The 18,935-nt window shown below is 50.2% G+C and overlaps 1 protein-coding gene and 1 pseudogene across 6 annotated transcripts in view; both read right to left on the reverse strand.

Moving 5' to 3' along the window:
- Positions 1–18,935, reverse strand: part of CRAMP1 (cramped chromatin regulator 1) — a 68,054-nt gene that overhangs the window by 25,257 nt on the left and 23,862 nt on the right. For all 6 annotated transcript variants that reach the window (XM_027117854.1, XM_027117858.1, XM_027117857.1 and 3 more), the window contains 2 exons: positions 9,894–9,977; positions 6,636–6,684 (listed from right to left, as the gene is read on the reverse strand). In XM_027117854.1, coding sequence (XP_026973655.1) covers positions 6,636–6,684; positions 9,894–9,977 — 133 coding nt within the window. Of the gene's footprint in view, positions 1–6,635; positions 6,685–9,893; positions 9,978–18,935 lie in introns of those variants that run through there.
- Positions 1,495–6,629, reverse strand: LOC113626361 (protein BUD31 homolog pseudogene; annotated as a pseudogene).

Consider the following 18,935-nt stretch of genomic DNA (forward strand, 5'->3'; position numbering starts at 1 on the left):
TTTGTGAATATACTGCATGTTTTTGATTTGTGGTTACCCTGGTTTTCAAGTATGTTAACCCATAACTGTATCTACTTGCTTTAAACTGGTAGTCATAGAAGCTCAAACACATTCTAAAAGATCCGCATTTTCTTACTTTCCTCTCCCATATTTTGTGATTGTGAGGTCTTATTTTACATCTTCATGTTTATCCTTTTGCTGTTCATTGTAGTTATAATCGCTTTCATAGAATTTTTTTTATTATTTTTTAAATCTATGTGCTGGTGGGACTTCCCTGGTGGCACAGTAGTTAAGAATCCGCCTGACAATGCAGGGGAAATGGGATTGAGCCTGAAACAGGAAGATCTCACATGCCACGGAGCAACTAAGCCTGTGCGCCACAACTACTGAGCCTGCGCTCTAGAGCCCGTGTGCCGCAACTACTGAAGCCCGTGCACCCAGAGCCTGTGCTCCGCAACAAGAGAAGCCACCACAATGAGAAGCCCGTGCACCACAACGAAGAGTGGCCCCCGCTCACCACAACTAAAGAAAGCCGGCATGCAGCAACAAAGACCCAACACAGGCAGAGATAAATACATAAATAAATAAATAAATTTTAAATATATATATGTAATAGGATAAACTTGTTGTGGCGTTAGGGAACCGAGCAGCTTTAAAAAAATAAATAATAATCTATGTACTAGCTTATTTAAAGTGACCTTCAATCCTTTTATGTATTTCCCTTTCCTACTGTGATGTTTCCCTTTCCTATAGATTCTTGTTCTCTTTTATTTAGAGAAGACCTTCCAATATTCTTTTTAGGATAAGTTTAGTATTGCTGTATTCCTTCAGTTTTTGCTTGTCTGAGAAATTCTTTATCTCTCCTTCAGTTCTAAATGATAATCCTGCTGGGTAGAGTGTCCCTGGTTGCAGGTTTTTCCCTTTCAGGACTTTGAATTTATCTTGCCACTCCCTTCTGGCCTGCAAAAGTTTCTGTAGAGAAATCAGCTGATAGCCTTATGTGGGTTCCTTTGTAACTGACTGTTTTTCTCTTGCTGTCTTTACAATCCTCTCTTTAACTTTTTTTTTTTGCGGTACGTGGGCCTCTCACTGTTGTGGCCTCTCCCGTTGCAGAGCACAGGCTCCGGACGCACAGGCTCAGCGGCCATAGCTCACGGGCCCAGCCACTCCGTGGCATGTGGGATCCTCCTGGACCGGGGCACAAACCCGTGTCCCCTGCATCGGCAGGCGGACTCTCAACCACTGCGCCACCAGGGAAGTACCCTCTTTAACTTTTGTCATTTTAACTATGATATGTCTTAGAGTAGGTCTGTTTGGGTTCATATTGTTTTGGACCCTCTGTGCTTCCTGTCCCTTGATACGTTTCCTTCTTTAGGTTTGGGAAGTTTTCAGCTATAATTTCTTCAAATACATTTTTGATCCCCTTTTCTCTTTCTTCTCCTTCTGGAATTCCTTTTATGCATAGATTGGCACACTTTATATTAATCCATAGATCTCATATGTTGCTTTCATTTTTTTTCATTTGTCTGTCTGCTGTTTTGATTGGGTGATTTCTGTTATTCTATCTTCCAGATCACTTATTCATTCTTCTACATTATTTAGTTGCTATTTACTGTCTTTAGCTCAGTTTTCATCTTGGTAATTGAGTTGTCTGATTTTGACTGGTTCCTCTTTATACTTTCTAGATCCTTATGACAGTGATCTACATTTCTAACAACAGTCTTTCTTAATTCCTTCAGCATTTTTATTACCTCCTTTTTGAGCTCGGGGTTTGGTAGACTAGAGAGGTCTGTTTCATCATTTGTTCTCTCAGAGGATTTCTCTTGTTCTTTTACTTTATTTTTTTAAAGATTTAAAAGTCTTATTTCTACAAATCACAGCTGATGAACATGAAACCTTCATACGTGGGCACCACTCTACAGGAACAGCTGTTCCCAGGAAAGGGGTGGCTTGACATGCAGAAACCTGCACAGTCCAAAGTCCAGGGCGGAGTGGGGTCAGGGGGCCCAAGGGCCTCTGCCAGAGCAGCCCCAGCAGCCACAGAGCATGCACTTGATGATCCGGTCCACTGACAGCTTATTTTGGGGTCCTGGCAAACGCAGTTTGTCCTCAAATCGGTGTTCCATGTCTGAATGCACCTCAGGCAGCATGATTTCTCATACACCTGCTTTTTCCATTCTGCAATTAGGTTTTACCTGCATAGCCTTCTTTGATACAATACTCATATAGTTCTTTTTATGTCTTTCCGCTCTTAGAAGAGATCAAAAATATAGTGGGTTTTCTGGTAGTGGATCTTGAAGATGGGCCACAGAGATTCCACTTTCCTCTTTTCCTCATGAGGTTCTGTTTCAGCTTCTCTCATCTTTTGATCTAATTCATCCAATGTTGGCTCCATCAACTCCCAGTCATCTAGGGGAGCTTTCCAGCTTCTTCTGACTTTAGGCATTTTTCCCACAAGATAATTTGCAAAGATCTTAGTGTCTGTTTCCCAAGAGTATAACAGAAAGATCCCTGGTCTCTTCAGTTACAGACGTAGGTTCTTGTCCAGCTCTACCAATCAGTACATGACTTTGGGGAGATCACATTCCCTCTCTGGTCCTCAGTCTTATCAGAACCTCTGTCGCTGTTGGATGTCCCTTCTCTATCCTCTTGTTCTTTTAACTGGGAGTAGTTCCCCTGCTTTTTCATTTTACTTATATTTCTCCAGTTATCTGGACAAGAAAACTCCAGGAAGCCAGCTCCCCTGCCATTGTGTTAGGAGGGGAGATTCAGAGAGGATGGGAGTCTGCAGTGACCAAGGCCTCCACTGAGACCAAGTGCTTGAGTCTTAACTACCTCAACCCAGGGGAAATACAGGCAGCAGCGCACTCCCAGGGATGTGCTGATGAGGCTGGAATGGGGGTGCAGGAGTGGGAACCAAGAACATCAAGTCAGTTCTTAATCGCCTCCAAAGAAGGGTGCTGGGAACAAGTGGATGTTTCTGCCATCCATCCCAAACAAAACACAACAGTAGCAGGAAAGATTTAAAGAGCAGAGGGAGCCGTGTCACGTGGCACTTGTGTTTGTGATAACCACATTTTCCGTTAAACTGCTGTTTTGTGGCTTCCTTTTTTTTTTTTTTTTTTAGTGAAATTGAACAGCCTCTGCTTTATGTAGAGAACCATTCCGAGGTTACGAGCCCCTTCCCTTTCTCACAAATGGAAGTTCTATGAGCAGCCTGAGGCTGGAGCCGGCACAGGTGAAGCCTGGCCCCAGCGCAGGCTGCAGAGGTGCACCTGCAGGAGAATCAGGTCCTGCCCTCTGTCAGATGGAACAATGCGGAGGGTCCTATTTGAATCCTCCACTAGTGTCACAAAACAAGCAACAGAGTAATCCCTCTATGTGCATGGGAGTCAGGCTTTCCTTTCTGATATGAGGTTCATTTTCTTCTCTGCAAAGTTACTTGATAAATCTAATAAGCATGTGCTAAGTTCTATGCTGCTGGGTCTGTGACCAATGTAATAAGATTCAACTTTAGAGCTTTTCTCAATTCATTTACTCCTTAATCCAATTCTACCATTTTATAACAAAGGGAGATTGACAATTAACTGGAAAAGGTCTGCATGAGAGGCAGGAACAGGAAGTTAGTTAAATACTCAATACTTTTTGGTCTTAAGTCAAGGAGTACTTTTCCACAGGCACCTTACTAATTTCCCCCACCTCTGTCTCACTTTTACAGGCCTTTTGCTTTGTTCTTAAAAACTGATGATGTGTTGGTGAAAGAACACACAGTAAATCAACAGAACAGAATTTCAAGTCTGGAAATAGACCCACATAGCACAGTCAACAGACCTGAGATGAAGGTGAAAAAGCAGCTAATGGAGGAAGAATGGACCCTCCAGCAGAGGGGGCCAAAACAACCGGACACCCACAGGCCACAAACTGAACCTTGGCATAAACATCACATCGTGTACAAAAGTTAATTCAGAGTGGATTGTGGATTTATATGTCAGACCATAAAACTTTTAGAAGAAAACACAGGAAAAAACTTCATGACCTCAAGTTAAGCAACGACTTCTTAGATGTGACACTAAAACACAATCCATAAATGAAAAAGATGACAAACTGGACTTCATCACAGCTGAAAACGTCTACCCTTTGAAGGACACTGCTAAAGAGAGTGAGAAGGCGGGCCACAGACTGGGAGGAAAGATTGGCAAATCGCCTACCTGACAAAAGGCTTGTGTCTGGAATATATAAAGGACACTCAAACGCAATGGGCACAAGATTTGAAGAGGCACCTCACCAAAGAAGATACACAGATGGCCAGTGAGCATAACAATGGTGTTCAACATCACTAGTCCTCAGGGAAACGAAGTCAAAACCACAATGAGACACCCCTTCACCACTGGGTGAAGAACAGACTAAACACACCAAGTGTGAGGAGCACCCGGAACCCCACCTGGAAAGCAGGCTGGCAGCTCCTTATAAAGTCTGCATGTGCTCACGACCTCCTCCCCTGGGGATTTGCTCAGGCAAGATGAGGCAAAAAGCTGGAGGCCAGTGCCGAGTCATTTACTCTCTGTAAACAGCCCGTGTCCCTCACTGGGGGTTGGATCAACAGACCACAGAACAGCCATACTAGGGACACTACTCCACAGAGGCATGGACCACAGACACACGCAGCCACATGGACAAATCTCAGGGTGTACTGCTGAGTGGAAGATGCCAACCTTGGAAGGCCACACACGGTACAATCTCACTGAGATGACATTCCGGGAAAGGTGTGTATGCACAACACTGCTCGAACATCTTAGACCCTGGAGCAAACATAGCTTCCACCTGATGGGCACAGGGCAGGTGTGAGGGTAGGAAGGAAGGCCAGATGCTAAAGCTGCAGCAGGTGAATAGGGAGGTGCAATAGACAACCCCCAGGGCTAAGGCTGGTGGCCTCTCTTCCTACTTGCCTCTGACCACCCCCCACACCTCTGGGAGGCTCCATGTGCCCAGTGGTACCAGCTGGCCAGGTCACCTTCACTCCTCGGCCGCTGGGGAGAATCACTGCTTTTTCACATGGCAGTGATACGTACAACCTAGTCACTCTCAGGCCTGGCTCCAAACTGATGGTAGTTCATAGACACAGAGCCTGGAGGGTCCAACATGAGCCTCTGTAAGGTCAGACGCTGGGCTGGAGCCAAAGCAGAAATGCACACAGTCAACCTGGCAGGGACTCAACCTGAGGGATGGGGGCTCGCTGGTCGTCCAACACCAGGCCGAGGGAGGAAAAAACTAGGGTGCAAGACAACGTCCCGCTGATGTAGCAGAGGCCAGGGAAACTTCCCAGGGATGGCTCGACCTACAGGACAGCTGGCCATCGAGCAGCAAGGGCCTGGGGATGGCGGGCGGGTCCGTCTAAGATGAGGAGTGGAGAGGTCCACGTGGGAGCGCAGAGGCTCTGATGGGGTGAGTGGGAGGGACAGGGTGGCTGCCAATGAGGACCCCACACCAGGTGAGAAATCCAGACCATGTAACGGGGGATGGTCAGGCTGTGACTTGGAGTCCAGCACAGCCGCAGTGCTGAGGGACTAGGCCACAGCAGCCATGAGAGAGGCAAGGGGCTGCGAGAGACGGACAGGCCCGCCTGCCATGCTTCCAGCTACTTGCAGAGAGGAGTGAGAGGCGCTGACTGAGAGACCCTCAGAGTGCAAGGTCGGGGGCATCCTTCCCAGGAAAAGATGCTGGAGGCTTCCAGCTGGAACACAGGAAATATCCAGGCCGTAATGGGACTTGTACATCGAGGCAGAGAAATGGGGGACAAGTCAGATCTGGGATCCTTCACCCAGAAAAGGTAACAGAGGCCCTGGGAAGAGTTAAAGTAGCCAAAGGAGAGGGTGCAGGGATAGGAGAGCCTGGGGGCAGTGCCGGGACAGCCCCAGGAGGGCGGTTCCGGAAGCTGGAGAGCAGCTCAGGGTCAGACACCTGGCTGGTGCCCAGGGACCTACTAGCAAGGCTGTCAGAGTGCAGGGGGCAGCGGGCAAGCCAAAGGGCCACTGGGCAACTCAAGGACAGGGCACCGTGGCTTTTCCATGCAGCAAGTCCTGGTACGGCCTCTCTGGGGCAGAAACGGTCACAGCAGTCAGGTCAGAGCTGCGTGGGGGTCCCCAGTGGTTTTGTGTGATCGGGAGGCCAGGAGTGTGAGAGCAGAACAGAGTCAGACTCAGCTTGACCTCGAGAGGCACAAGGAGGAACGGCAGGCAGAGGAAGCGCGGGACGACCAGAAACATGCACCAGGAAGGCCGGGAGGGCAGGCCTTCTAGAAGCAAAGGAGACCCCCACACCATGAAATGTACAAGGTTGAGGAAAAGAGTGAGATAGTGAGAAGGTGAGGGCTGAGTGGAGACCCGCAGAAGAACAAGGACGGGGCCCCCAGGACGGGGAGAAGTTGGGGGCAGGTCAATCAGTTCCCCGGGCTGGCCACCTCCTCACGGGCAGATGCTTAACTGTGAGGGTGTCAGGGCTAACTCTGAGGACTTCAGGATTTAATGGTCCTCACTGAGAAAAGGGGAGAAAACTGCACATATTTCGAGGTCTATATTTGAGAGAAAAGTGCAAATTCCCACAAGGAGCCGGCCTGCCTCACACACAGCTCTACTCACCCAGCCTGAATGAGCTCATTCAGCTTCGTGGCGTTCTTGTCGTCCATGCCTTTGATGGAAAAACAAACACACGTGAACATCAAGTAGTCAGGAGCGAAGCCCAGCAAGACCCCACATAATAATCTCCAACGCAGACTCCAAACCACTCAATGGGGTAGTCAAGGTCTTCCACAGTTAAGACCCCATGTTAGCTGCAGGCCCTCCCCCAGGGCCCGCACACGTCACCTGTGCTGAGAGCACTGTCTTTGCCCACCTGGACATCCTCGGGGAGGGGACTACTCCCACCTCTGCACAGCTCATCACGCCTCCAAACCCCCGCCCCAGCCCCCCTGCCGCGCTGGACTGCCACTCGCCCCAGTCAGAGACTCCCCTTTCTCCGGGCCCACCTTGCCCCACGCACTCTTGTCCTGCGTGGCTCCTGGGTTACCTGTGGGCCCGCCTCCGTCAGCTCTGAACTACGGACTGACACCCTGCGTGTTTACTAGAGCAGACGCTCCTTTCCTCTGCCCCACCCCCCACTCATTGCTGCCCTCAGGACACGCGAGATAGGAAGTGTAGTAATCAGGTAAAAGGAGGATGGAGGTGGTACATATGTGCAGGGCACTGTGAGATTCTTTGAACCCTGCTGAATATTTGGGGAATAAAACACAACGGGCCACAAACACGCAGCCAGGCTGAAAACCAAAGACAAGGACAAAACCTTAAAAGCAGGCGGAGAAAAACAACGCATCCCCTACAGAGGAGAAAGGACATAAATGGCCAGTGACCTCTCAGCCATGAAGAAAGAACTGTCATCAAAATCCCACATCCGGCAAAAATACCTTTTAAGAACAAAGATGAAATAAAGACTTTTCAGATAAATGATAATAGAAAGAATTCACAGCCGGCACAGAGGCATGGTGAGAAAGCCTGAAGGAAGCCCAGCAGGCTGAAGGGACATGTGCCTGATGGAAACGGATCTTCAGGAAACAGTGCTTGGCACCAGGGAGGGCAAACGCAGACCCCATCCCTAAACAAGCCAGATGCAACCCTGCCCTCCAACAGCATGGACCACACAAGCACAGTCAGCGTAAGTGACCGCTGGGGCTATGTGTGAGCATGTGACACTAGAGCCAGCCTGTCGGGGACGTTCATGGACCTGTGAGCTGAGACCAAAGGGGAGGGAAGGGCCCACAGGTCCTGCATCCGGCAGCCTGGAGGGACAGAGTGACAGACAGAAGGCCCGGAGGGTGGGACCACCACAACTTCGGGGTTCAAGTCACCAGATGGGAGCACCATGCAAGCAACCTCCTTTTGAAGAGAAGCCATTTCAACCAACTGGTGAGGACTGCAGACAGCCAAGGTCTTCCCCGGCCTGTCCTGATACCCGCATGGCACCAGGCCTGGGGCAAAGTGTGACTTGTCACTCAATAGCCCAGGAGGCTTGAATGGTCATCCGTTTCCATCGAAACTGAGGGTCCTCAGGCCCTTTTCAAGGGGGAACGCCGCCCAGCTCACGCAGCTGCTGTGACACAAGGTGAGGTGTGTCAAAGGACCAGGAACCCAGCAGAGACTCAGTCTATGTCTTAAGAATTGGATGTCTGGAGACCTCAGTTACAAAAAGTATGTTAACAAAGAGCACGCTCTGACCACTGGAGCTCAGACACGTGTTCCCAGTAGCCCAGAAAAGGCTACCACTGTGTGCAGGGCACGTGGACAACTGCCCATCCCAGCGAGCTCCTTCCCCCACAAACCTTCACCAAAGGACACAATAGTGTCCCAGCAAGTGGATCAGTGGGTGGGTGCAGTGGGGGCTCAGAATGAGGGCCCCACCAGGGTGGAGTGCTTTGAAGCAGCTTTGGGAGCCCCAAGCCCAGGTGGGGCCTCACGGGGATGTGCGTGCGTGTGTGTGTATGTGTGTGTGTGTGTGTGTGAATATGTGTGTACACGTGCACTTGAGTGCTGCTGGACCAAGAGGGACCAACCAGGTGTCACCAGCAGGAGCAGATGAGCTGGAGGGGACGCCAGGCAGGAAGACGTGTTGAAGTCCAAGTGCAGAGGCCCCTTGGGTCGGGGGACCCAGGTGACACCCCAAGGGTAACAGGAAGCTGACAAGAGGATGAGGCCTGCCTCCTGTGGGGAGCACTCGGGCTGGGATGCTGGGATGTGGGAGATGGAGGACGGGGCCCCAGCATGTTGCCAGGACCAGGAGCATTTTAGGGCAAGGACAGAGAGGAGGATGGACAAGGAAGCAGGGATTCCAGGGGGTGGGGCCCCAGAGCCCCCTCAACAGCACTCAAAGCAGGAGCCGGGGGTTTGTTTAAGTAAGTCGTCAGCCTGCAGGAGCATGGGGTGGGGAGCCAGGCCGCCTGTCCCATCCTTCAGAGGTTCCTGGACTTCTTGCCTGTTTCAGGAAGGGCGGGTCACCCAGGGAATGACCACCCTGCCCGCCCTCCTGCCCAGCTATGACGTGTTAGGTGACAGCTTACAATCATCTCATAGTGTCTCATTTAATCTTCAGAGTGGCCCTGCGGGTGTGTGCCCTTCCAACCCACGTGACAGGCGGACAACTGGGGGCTGGAGAGGCGAGGCTGAGGCCTCTTGTCTGTGGTCACATGCGGAGGCCAGAGCACCTGTGCATCTAAAAGGAATCTAGTTACAAGGAGATGCTCAGAGCAAGGCAAAGGGAGGGGCCCAGACCCTTCAGTGTACCAGGGTCGGGAAAGGCCAGAAAGTGGGGGCTGTTCTAGGTCAAGACTCAAGAGACACAGCAGCTGTGAGCGGGCACTGTTCCCGATAGGCATGCCCTGCCTGGCATGGTGGGACGCACTGGGAGATCTGAGTTTGGACAGGATACCAGGTGAGGCTGTGGTACCCACTTGATAAATCTTAAATGTGCTTGCTGGGCATGCAGGAGAATGTCGTTGTTCACTGGGGCCAATGGCTGAGGGGTTTAGAGGGGGCTCAGACGGCTGCAACTTACAGTCACACAGCTGAGCAAGAAAAAATGCAAGTGTGTGGAGGAGGGACAGGAACAGGAGAGACAGTAACACAAACAAGGTCAAGGTTCAGGACCCATGAATCTAAATGATGGTATGTGGGGGTTGTTACGTTCTCCTTCGATTTTTCGGTATATTAAAACGTTCTGTGCGTTAAAATGTTTTCAAAATGTAAGTCGGAGAGAAAACAGAAGAGCCCCCAGTACTAAAACTCCAACTGTAAGAGGATAGCAGGCAGGCCCTGCCGGGAGGAGGCCACCCCTGAACAAAGGGTACTCACAGCCCCCGATCTTCTTGCGCAGCTCCCCATAGCAGATCAGGCCATACAGCTCCTGGGACGACTTCTTCAGCCCGCGAGAGAACACTGAAAATGAGGAAAAGTTGCGGCTTTAGAAGGAGAAAACACAGATGTGCGGGGCTCGCCCAGCTTGTGCACACCAGGGTGCTGGGGGACACTTCTTGGCTTTGACCACTGCACCATGGACCATGGGGCGTTAACATCAGGGGATACTGGGCAGAGTACACGGCAACATGGTGCTGTTTTTGCAATTTTCAAAATAAAAAGTTAAAAGAGAAAAAGGGGGTGGTTTAGAAAACTAGTCGTAACAGGCACAGCAATTTCCCCAGAGAGGAAAACGGGACGTCCAGCATGGCCGGCTTCCGCGAGGCAGAGGAGTCTCAGGACCACCTTCTCTGTGCACAGAACCCACCCAAGCTCAACGAGGGGCTGGCAGCACTGGAACCAAGGAGGCCCACCTCTCATGCCTCCTGGGACGACAGACAACTCGCCCCAGGCCTGGGGCCAGAAGGAAGAGGAAATGTGGCTTGAGTGCTCCGGACGCCCCCTTGCTTGTCAGCAGCAGACCACAGCATGATTTGGGAGGCAACATCCAGGGTTAAGCCAGCCCATGTATAGCCTGCTCGTGGCTGGAGGAGACCACATCACCAGGTATGAGCAGAAGTGCCGAGGGAGGCTCCAGAGGCTCTGTAACAGACTGATTCGGCCCCGATGCCCGCCCTGGACACCTACCTGCAGGCGTCTCTGACGCCAGGAAAGAAATCCTCACGTGCTCAAGCCACTGTTACCTTCAGTGTATTGTGTGAAGCCAAGCCTGACGGTGCCTTGAAAGTCTGGTTACTACCCAGTTGGCCCCTTTCTGATCATCTCACAGGGCAGTGACCACTGCCATGTGTCCCTCTCACAACTGTTCTCTCCCCAGAGACCCCCTTTCAAAGATTTGGCTGTGTGTGATTACAACAATAGGAAAGGAAAAGAAAAGTATATTAGTAAATAGAAAGTAAAGTTCTGAATGAATGACCTAAAGCAAGGATTCTGAACCTCGGATAGCCTCTGAGGAGCCTGGGGCTCTGCTAAGATCACACGCCAACCATTCCCGAAGGTTCTCCTGAGAGAAAGACTGACAGTCTCAGCAGACTCTTACAGGGACCGCTACTCGGGAAACTTACGATCCACTATGCAGTCGATAAACAAATGTGGGCTTTCAGACAATGGAACAGTACTCAGCCACAGAAAGGAATGAACGGACCCTACAAAAGCCTAACACACCGTACAACCTGGAAGCACCTGGAAAACGTCATGCTCAGTGAAAGAAACCGGACACTAAAGGCCCCGCATTGTATGACTCCACTGATATGAAGCGTCCAGGAGAGACAAAGATCTGTGGCTCCGTGGTTGCCGGGGCTGGGGGAGGGGCTGCAAAACAGCTGCACAGCGTGGAACCCAGTGTGACCACCAGTGCAGCACCAAGAGGCGGGCAGGCCTCTGGCCTCACACGGTCAACCGGCTGCCACCAGCTCTGAAAGGTGATCAGGACCAGCGAGAGACCTCGGTGCAGCCCTCGGCTCAACAGAAAGAAGGCACTTCCCATGGGGCCACACCGGGACACCAAGGGCATGTGGGTCAGGCAGAAGACACTGCAGAGGGGCTTCCCTGGTGGCACAGTGGTTAAGAATCCGCCTGCCTATGCAGGGGACAAGGGTTCGAGCCCCGGTCTGGGAAGATCCCACATGCCACAGAGCAACTAAGCCCATGTGCCACAACTACTGAGCCTGCACTCTAGAGCCTGTAAGCCACAACTACTGAGCCTGTGTGCTGCAACTACTGAAGCCCATGTGCCTAGAGCCCATGCTCTGCAACAAGAGAAGCCACTGCAATGAGAAGCCTGTGTACTGCAATGAAGAGTAGCCCCGGCTCACTGCAACTAGAGAAAGCCCAAGCGCAGCAACGAAGACCCAACGCAGCCAAAAATAAATAAATTTTTTTTAAAAAGTTTAAAAAAAGAAGACACTGCAGAGAAGGGAGAATGGCGCCAGCGGGGCTGACCCTGCAGAGCTAACTGTGGAACTGAGGGCAGCTGATGCATCCACCCTTCATCCAAGTTGGAAAAAGGGCTGAAGGGGAATGATACCTCCAGTGGGGGAGGGGAGTTTAGGAGGCTGTCCAGCAGGGGGAGGTGATAAAAATGCCCAGGAAAGACACAACCACTCTAGATGTCCCACAGAGCCCAGTGTGGCCGCCCTGCGACACGCCTCTGGACCTCAGGGCAGACGATGCACCACGTCCACACCGGGAGCCTGGGTGGTCCACTCTGCCCATAGCCTGGTGGCGGTGAAAGCACAGAACGTGCTAGAGCATGGCTCCAGGAATGACCCCCCACCGCCTGATCTCCAGGTAGCTTCCTACCCCCTTCCTCTTCTCGTGTTGCTGAGGCCTTCACATTGGAAGTGAGTGTTTCGAGACCAGCCAAAGCAGATGAAAGACCTGCTCTCGTGGAATGACTTTCAGAAAGAACAGACTATGTAACAACAAAAAAGAGAAATGCGGAAGACAGAGAAAGAGCCAAACAGCTAAAACTCGTTTCTGCGTGTCAGTCTGGAGGGAGGGAGGGTGTTCGTGATGATGACAGATATTAACAACAGCACACTGGACTCGACAGGACCAGAGTCGATATTTTCAAATCAACTAGGGATCTGAGCAACAGTCTGAGCTAAGGATGGGCACAGCCAGCAGAAACACAGACTCCGTGGAGACGGCCTGACAAAGAACAAAATGCTGCCAACTTGCCACAAAGCACCACAGCCATCGAGAGGCTTACGTTCATGGCCACGTGGACACTGAGAGCACACGCGCATGCGCCCACGCGCACGTGCACACGCACACACACCAGTAGCAAAAGACTTGTGGGTCAGACCGAGGGACTGCTGCAAAGCATGGAAACTGAGCACCCACTTCCCAGGGTCCCTAGAAGGAGCAGCAACATCACTACACAGATATGGCACTAGAAGAGGTTGGAGCCACCATTCTCTTTGTGTTGTATCTTCCTCATCAAGATGTCAGGCTGGACGGGCGGCCCCTGGAGCAGAAGGCTTTTAAGCAGGAAAGATACCTTAAAAAGACTCGTGAGAAGCACAAGGATTTAACTGGCCAGAGAGAACCTCGGTGGGGTCATAAACTCAGCAGAAAGCAGGCACTGCACGTGGGGCCTCGCATGAAACAGGACTTGCCCAGAGCAACATGCACTCATCTGTCAGGTACTCCTTTCTGCCTTTGTCATGGACAGAACCAGATGGGAAATGCAGGGAGAGGCACACAGACCCCCAGGACAGAGGGCCGGACACGCACCTTCCGGGAGGGTTGTCAGACAGTGCTGTGACGGGATGTTCACAATGAGACAACTAGCAGTAACGTTAGTATAATTTTACCACAATTGTGTGAATTTATCTGAAGAAGAGTGCTATATGAATAAAGATATCCACCCTGTGTTATTTAAAAACACTATAAGTGACTTCCAAATCCAAAAGGAAAGGTAAAATGTATTCATTTGTAGTATCTCCACTCAAACAAATAAATTTAATAAAAAACACATGGAGGGCTCCCCTGGTGGCGCAGTGGTTGAGAATCTGCCTGCCGATGCAGGGGACACGGGTTCGAGCCCTGGTCTGGGAGGATCCCACATGCCGCAGAGCAACTGGGCCCGTGAGCCACAACTACTGAGCCTGCGCATCTGGAGCCTGTGCTTCACAACGAGAGGCCGTGACAGTGAGAGGCCCGCACACCGCGATGAAGAGTGGCCCCCGCTCGCCACAACTGGAAAAAGCCCTCGCACAGAAATGAAGACCCAACAGAGCCAAAAATAAATACATAAATAATGTGTATGTATATATATATATATATATATACATATATATATATATATATATATATATATACATACACACACACACACACACACACACACACACACACACACACCACACGGAGGGACTTCCCCGGTGGTCCAGTGGTTAAGAATCTACCTTCCTACGCAGGGGACGCAGGTTCAAGCCCTGGTCAGGGAACTAAGATCTCACATGCCATGCCACAACTACTAAGCCCACGTGCCACAAACAGAAAGAAACCCGTGCACCACAATGAAAGATACTGCATGCCGCTACTAAGACCTGATGCAGCCAAATAAAAAAAATTAATTAATTAATTAATTAAAGAACTGATCACCAAGCATTAGGTTAAGAAAACTTACTAATACTGAAAAAACTAAAACAGATGTCATTTAAAAAACAAACACATGGAGAAATTCTACATCGACATGAAAAGGTGGTGTGAAAACAGTACTTGTAAGGCAGACAAAAGTCAGGAGACAGAGCGAGAGGGGTACAATGGGAAGAGGATGCTGCCTGGACTTGGACCTCCACTCCCCGCATCGTTGGAGTGGACAGGGGCCAGGGCCTCCACTGCCGAGCCGGGGCTTTCTCCTCCACCCGATCAAGCGCATTACAGGCACCTCCAGGGAAGAGCATGCCACGTGCCCAACCACAGGCGGCAGTGGGGACAAGAGAGGATTCAGGGGAGGATTTCTGGGACAACTGACACAGGAGCTGAGTCCTGGTGAACAGGTTAGGGAGGACGACCAGGTGGGAGTGGCAGGAGTGTGGCAGGAGTCAAGGTGTGAAGGAAAGTGCAGGTAAGGAGGCAGGTGACTCCATTGCCGGGGCCGTGGCAGGTCATGGTGCGGGTCTCTGGTGGGGCAGAGGAAGGGGGCTCAGGCAAGGGAGCGGCCGGGCAGACGAACATTTTGTGTGGATCTCACAGCTCAAAGGCTGGTTTACGAAGGGCAGGACCAGCAGCACTGGTCTAGGGCAGGACCAAGGCAGGCCACGTAGTGAGAACAGATCTGAGAAGCTCGGAGTAGAACCAGAAACACTGATAGGTGAGTAAGAGGTGCCCCCAAAGATTCAAAGGGAAATACATTCAGGGGACAGTGTCGTAGGACAGAACCAGATGGGGATTCCCTGGCGGTCCAGTGGTTAGGACTCTGCGCTTTCACTGTTGGGGCCGGGGTTCAGTCCCTGGTCAGGGAACTAAGATCCTGCAAGCCACGTGGCGTGGCCAAAAAAAAAAAAAAAAAAAAAAAAAAGACAGAAGCAGATGGGAAATGCAGTGACCATAAAAACCATCACCAGACCCTGGGACCTCCCAGTCCCTGAGAGGCCTAGTGCTGGCCGATGGCAGGGAGGAAGGACTTCTCCAGGGCAGAGGACAGCAAATCGCAGGCCAGATCTGGCCCAAGGGCTCTCTTTTTAAACAGGCAAATGCAGCAACATGTGTTCCTCTATGTATTATCCACAATGAGCTAGAAAGCAGAGTGAAGTGGTTTCAATAAAGACCATAAAACCCCAAAGCCAAAAATATCTATATTCACCATCTGACCTTTTACAGAAAAAGACAGCTTGAATCACTGTCTCTGGGCTTTTCTAAGGCCAGAGGAGGAATCCCTGGCCCTGGCATCCCGACCTAAGGGAAAGCCAGTGAAGAGAGCCAGATGGGTCAGCGGGGGGAGGCTAGGACACACTGACTGGCCAAGAGAACACCTGCAGGGTACAGACAAAGGTACAAAGGGGAGTAACGTGACCACAGCAACCACGATTAATCTGGATCAGAACTGATGTTATTTGGAGGGTGTGTTAGAAATCAGTGCAGTCAGTGGAAGCACACATGTGGAGAGACCGATCGACGAGAGAAGCAGCAGGAATGACACAGACACAGGATTCTCCTGGCGTGCGGACACAGGAGGCAGCAATTCCTCCCCGTAGGACAGAGGTGCTCTGAGCAGGAAGTCAGAACCGCACCTGGCGATGACCTAGACTAATGAATTAAAGATGGAGCCGCGGATCTAGGGGAAGATGGCGGAAGAGTAAGACGCGGAGATTACCTTCCTCCCCACAGATACATCAGAAATACATCTACAGGTGGAACAACCCCTACAGAACACCTATTGAATGCTGGCAGAAGACCTCAGACCTCCCAAAAGGCAAGAAACTCCCCATGTACCTGGGCTGGGCAAAAGAATAAAGAATAAACAGAGACAAAAGAATAGGGACGGGACCTGCACCAGTGGGAGGGAGCCGTGAAGGAGGAAAGGTTTCCACACACTAGGAGCCCCTTCGAGGGCGGAGACTGCGGGTGGCGGAGGGGGGAAGCTTCGGAGCCGCGGAGGAGAGCGCAGCAACAGGGATGCGGAGGGCAAAGCGGAGAGATTCCCGCACAGAGGATCAGGGCCAACCGGCACTCACCAGGCTGAGAGGCTTGCCTGCTCACCCGCCGGGGCAGGCGGGGCTGGGGGTTGAGGCTCGGGCTGCGGTCGGAGCGCCGGGATGGGGTTGGCGGTGTGAACACAGCCTGCAGGGGGTTAGTGCACCACGGCTAGCCGGGAGGGAGTCCAGGAAAAAGTCTGGAGCTGCTGAAGAGGCAAGAGACTTTTTCTTTCCTCTTTGTGTCCCAGTGCTCGAGGAGATAGGATTAAGAGCGCTACTTAAAGGAGCTCCAGAGACAGGCGTTAGCCAGGGCTAACAGTGCGGACCCCAGAGACAGGCATGAGACACTAAGGCTGCTGCTGCCGCCACCAAGAAGCCTGTGTGCAAGCACAGGTCACTCTCCACACCTCCCTTCCGGGGAGCCTGTGCAGCCCGCCACTGCCAAGGTCCCAGGATCCAGGGACAACTTCCCCGGGAGAACACATGGCACGCCTCAGGCTGGTGCAAAGTCATGCCAGCCTCTGCCGCCGCAGGCTCGCCCCGCACTCTGTACCCCTCCCTCCCCCCAGCTTGAGTGAGCCAGAGCCCCCAAATCAGCGGCTCCTTTAACCCCATCCTGTCTGAGAGAAGAACAGACGCCCTCCAGCGACCTACATGCAGAGGCGGGGCCAAATCCAAAGCTGAACCCCAGGAGCTGTGCGAACAAAGAAGAGAAAGGGAAATCTCTCCCAGCAGCCTCAGGAGCAGTGGATTAAATCTCCACCATCAACTTCATGTACCCTGCATCTGTGGAATACCTGAATAGACAACGAATCATCCCAAATTGAGGAGGTGGACTTTGAGAGCAAGATTTATTAGTTTTTCCCCTTTTCCTCTTTTTGTGAGTGTGTATGTGTATGCTTCTGTGTGAGATTTTGTCTGTATATCTTTGCTTTCACCATTTGTCCTAGGGTTCTATCCGTCCGTTTTTTAAAATTTTTTAAAAAAAATTTTTTTCTTAATAATTATTTTTTTATTTTAATAATTTTATTTTATTTTACCTTACTTTATTTTCTTTTATCCTCTTTCTTTCTTTCTTTCTTTCTTTCTACTTTTTCTCCCTTTTATTCTGAGCCGTGTGGATGAAAGGCTCTTGGTGCTGCAGCCAGGAGTCAGTGCTGTGCCTCTGAGGTGGGAGAACCAACTTCAGGACACTGGTCCACAAGAAACCTCCCAGCTCCACGTAATATCAAACGGCGAAAATCTCCCAGAGATATCCATCTCAACACCAACACCCAGCTTCACTCAACGACCAGCAAGCTACAGTGCTGCACACCCTATGCCAAAGAACTAGCAAGACAGGAACACAACCCCACCCATTAGCAGAGAGGCTGCCTAAAATCATAATAAAGCCACAGACACCCCAAAACACACCACCAGACATGGACCTGCCCACCAGAAAGACAAGATCCAGCCTCATCCATCAGAACACAGGCACTAGTCCCCTCCACCAGGAAGCCTTCACAACCCACCCACCAACTTTACCCACTGGGGACAGACACCAAAAACAACGGGAACTACGAACCTGCAGTCTGCAAAAAGGAGATCCCAAACACAGTAAGATAAGCAAAATGAGAAGACAGAAAAACACACTGCAGATGAAGCAGCAAGATAAAACCCCACCAGACCTAACAAATGAAGAGGAAATAGGCAGTCTACCTGAAAAACAATTCAGAATAATGACAGTAAAGATGATCCAAAATCTTGGAAATAGAATAGAGAAAACACAAGAAACATTTAACAATGACCTAGAAGAACTAAAGATGAAACAAGCAACGATGAACAACACAATAAATGAAATTAAAAATACTCTAGAAGGGATCAATAGCAGAATAATTGAGGCAGAAGAACGGATAAGTGACCTGGAAGAAATAGTAGAAATAACTACTGCAGAGCAGAAAAAAGAATGAAAAGAACTGAGGACAGTCTCAGAGACCTCTGGGACAACATTAAACGTACCAACATTTGAATTATAGGGGTTCCAGAAGAAGAAGAGAAAAAGAAAGGCACTGAGAAAATATTTGAAGAGATTATAGTTGAAAACTTCCCTAATATGGGAAAGGAAATAGTTAATCAAGTCGAGGAAGCACACAGAGTCCCATACAGGATAAATCCAAGCAGAAACACACCAAGACACATATTAATCAAACTGTCAAAAATTAAATACAAAGAAAACATATTAAAAGCAGCAAGGGAAAAATAACAAACAAGGGAATCCCCATAAGGTTAACAGCTGATCTTTCAGCAGAAACTCTGCAAGCCAGAAGGGACTGGCAGGACATATTTAAAGTGTTGAAGGAGAAAAACCTACAACCAAGATTACTTTACCCAGCAAGGATCTCATTCAGGTTTGATGGAGAAATTAAAACCTTTACAGACAAGCAAAAGCTGAGAGAGTTCAGCACCACCAAACCAGCTTTACAACAAATGCTAAAGGATCTTCTCTAGGCAAGAAACACAAAAGGAAAAGACCTATAATAACAAACCCAAAACAATTAAGAAAATGGGTATAGGAACATACATATCTATAATGACCTTAAATGTAAATGGATTAAATGCTCCCACCAAAAGACACAAACTGGCTGAATGGATACAAAAACAAGACCCATATAAATGCTGTCTACAAGAGACCCACTTCAGACCTAGAGACACATACAGACTGAAAGTGAGGGGATGGAAAAATATTCCATGCAAATGGAAACCAAAAGAAAGCTGGAGTAGCAATTCTCAT

This window comes from Aethalodelphis obliquidens, unplaced genomic scaffold (assembly GCF_003676395.1).
Source record: "Aethalodelphis obliquidens isolate GAN/ISIS:26980383/991018 unplaced genomic scaffold, ASM367639v1 scaffold18, whole genome shotgun sequence".
Classification (NCBI taxonomy): Eukaryota; Metazoa; Chordata; class Mammalia; order Artiodactyla; family Delphinidae; genus Aethalodelphis; species Aethalodelphis obliquidens.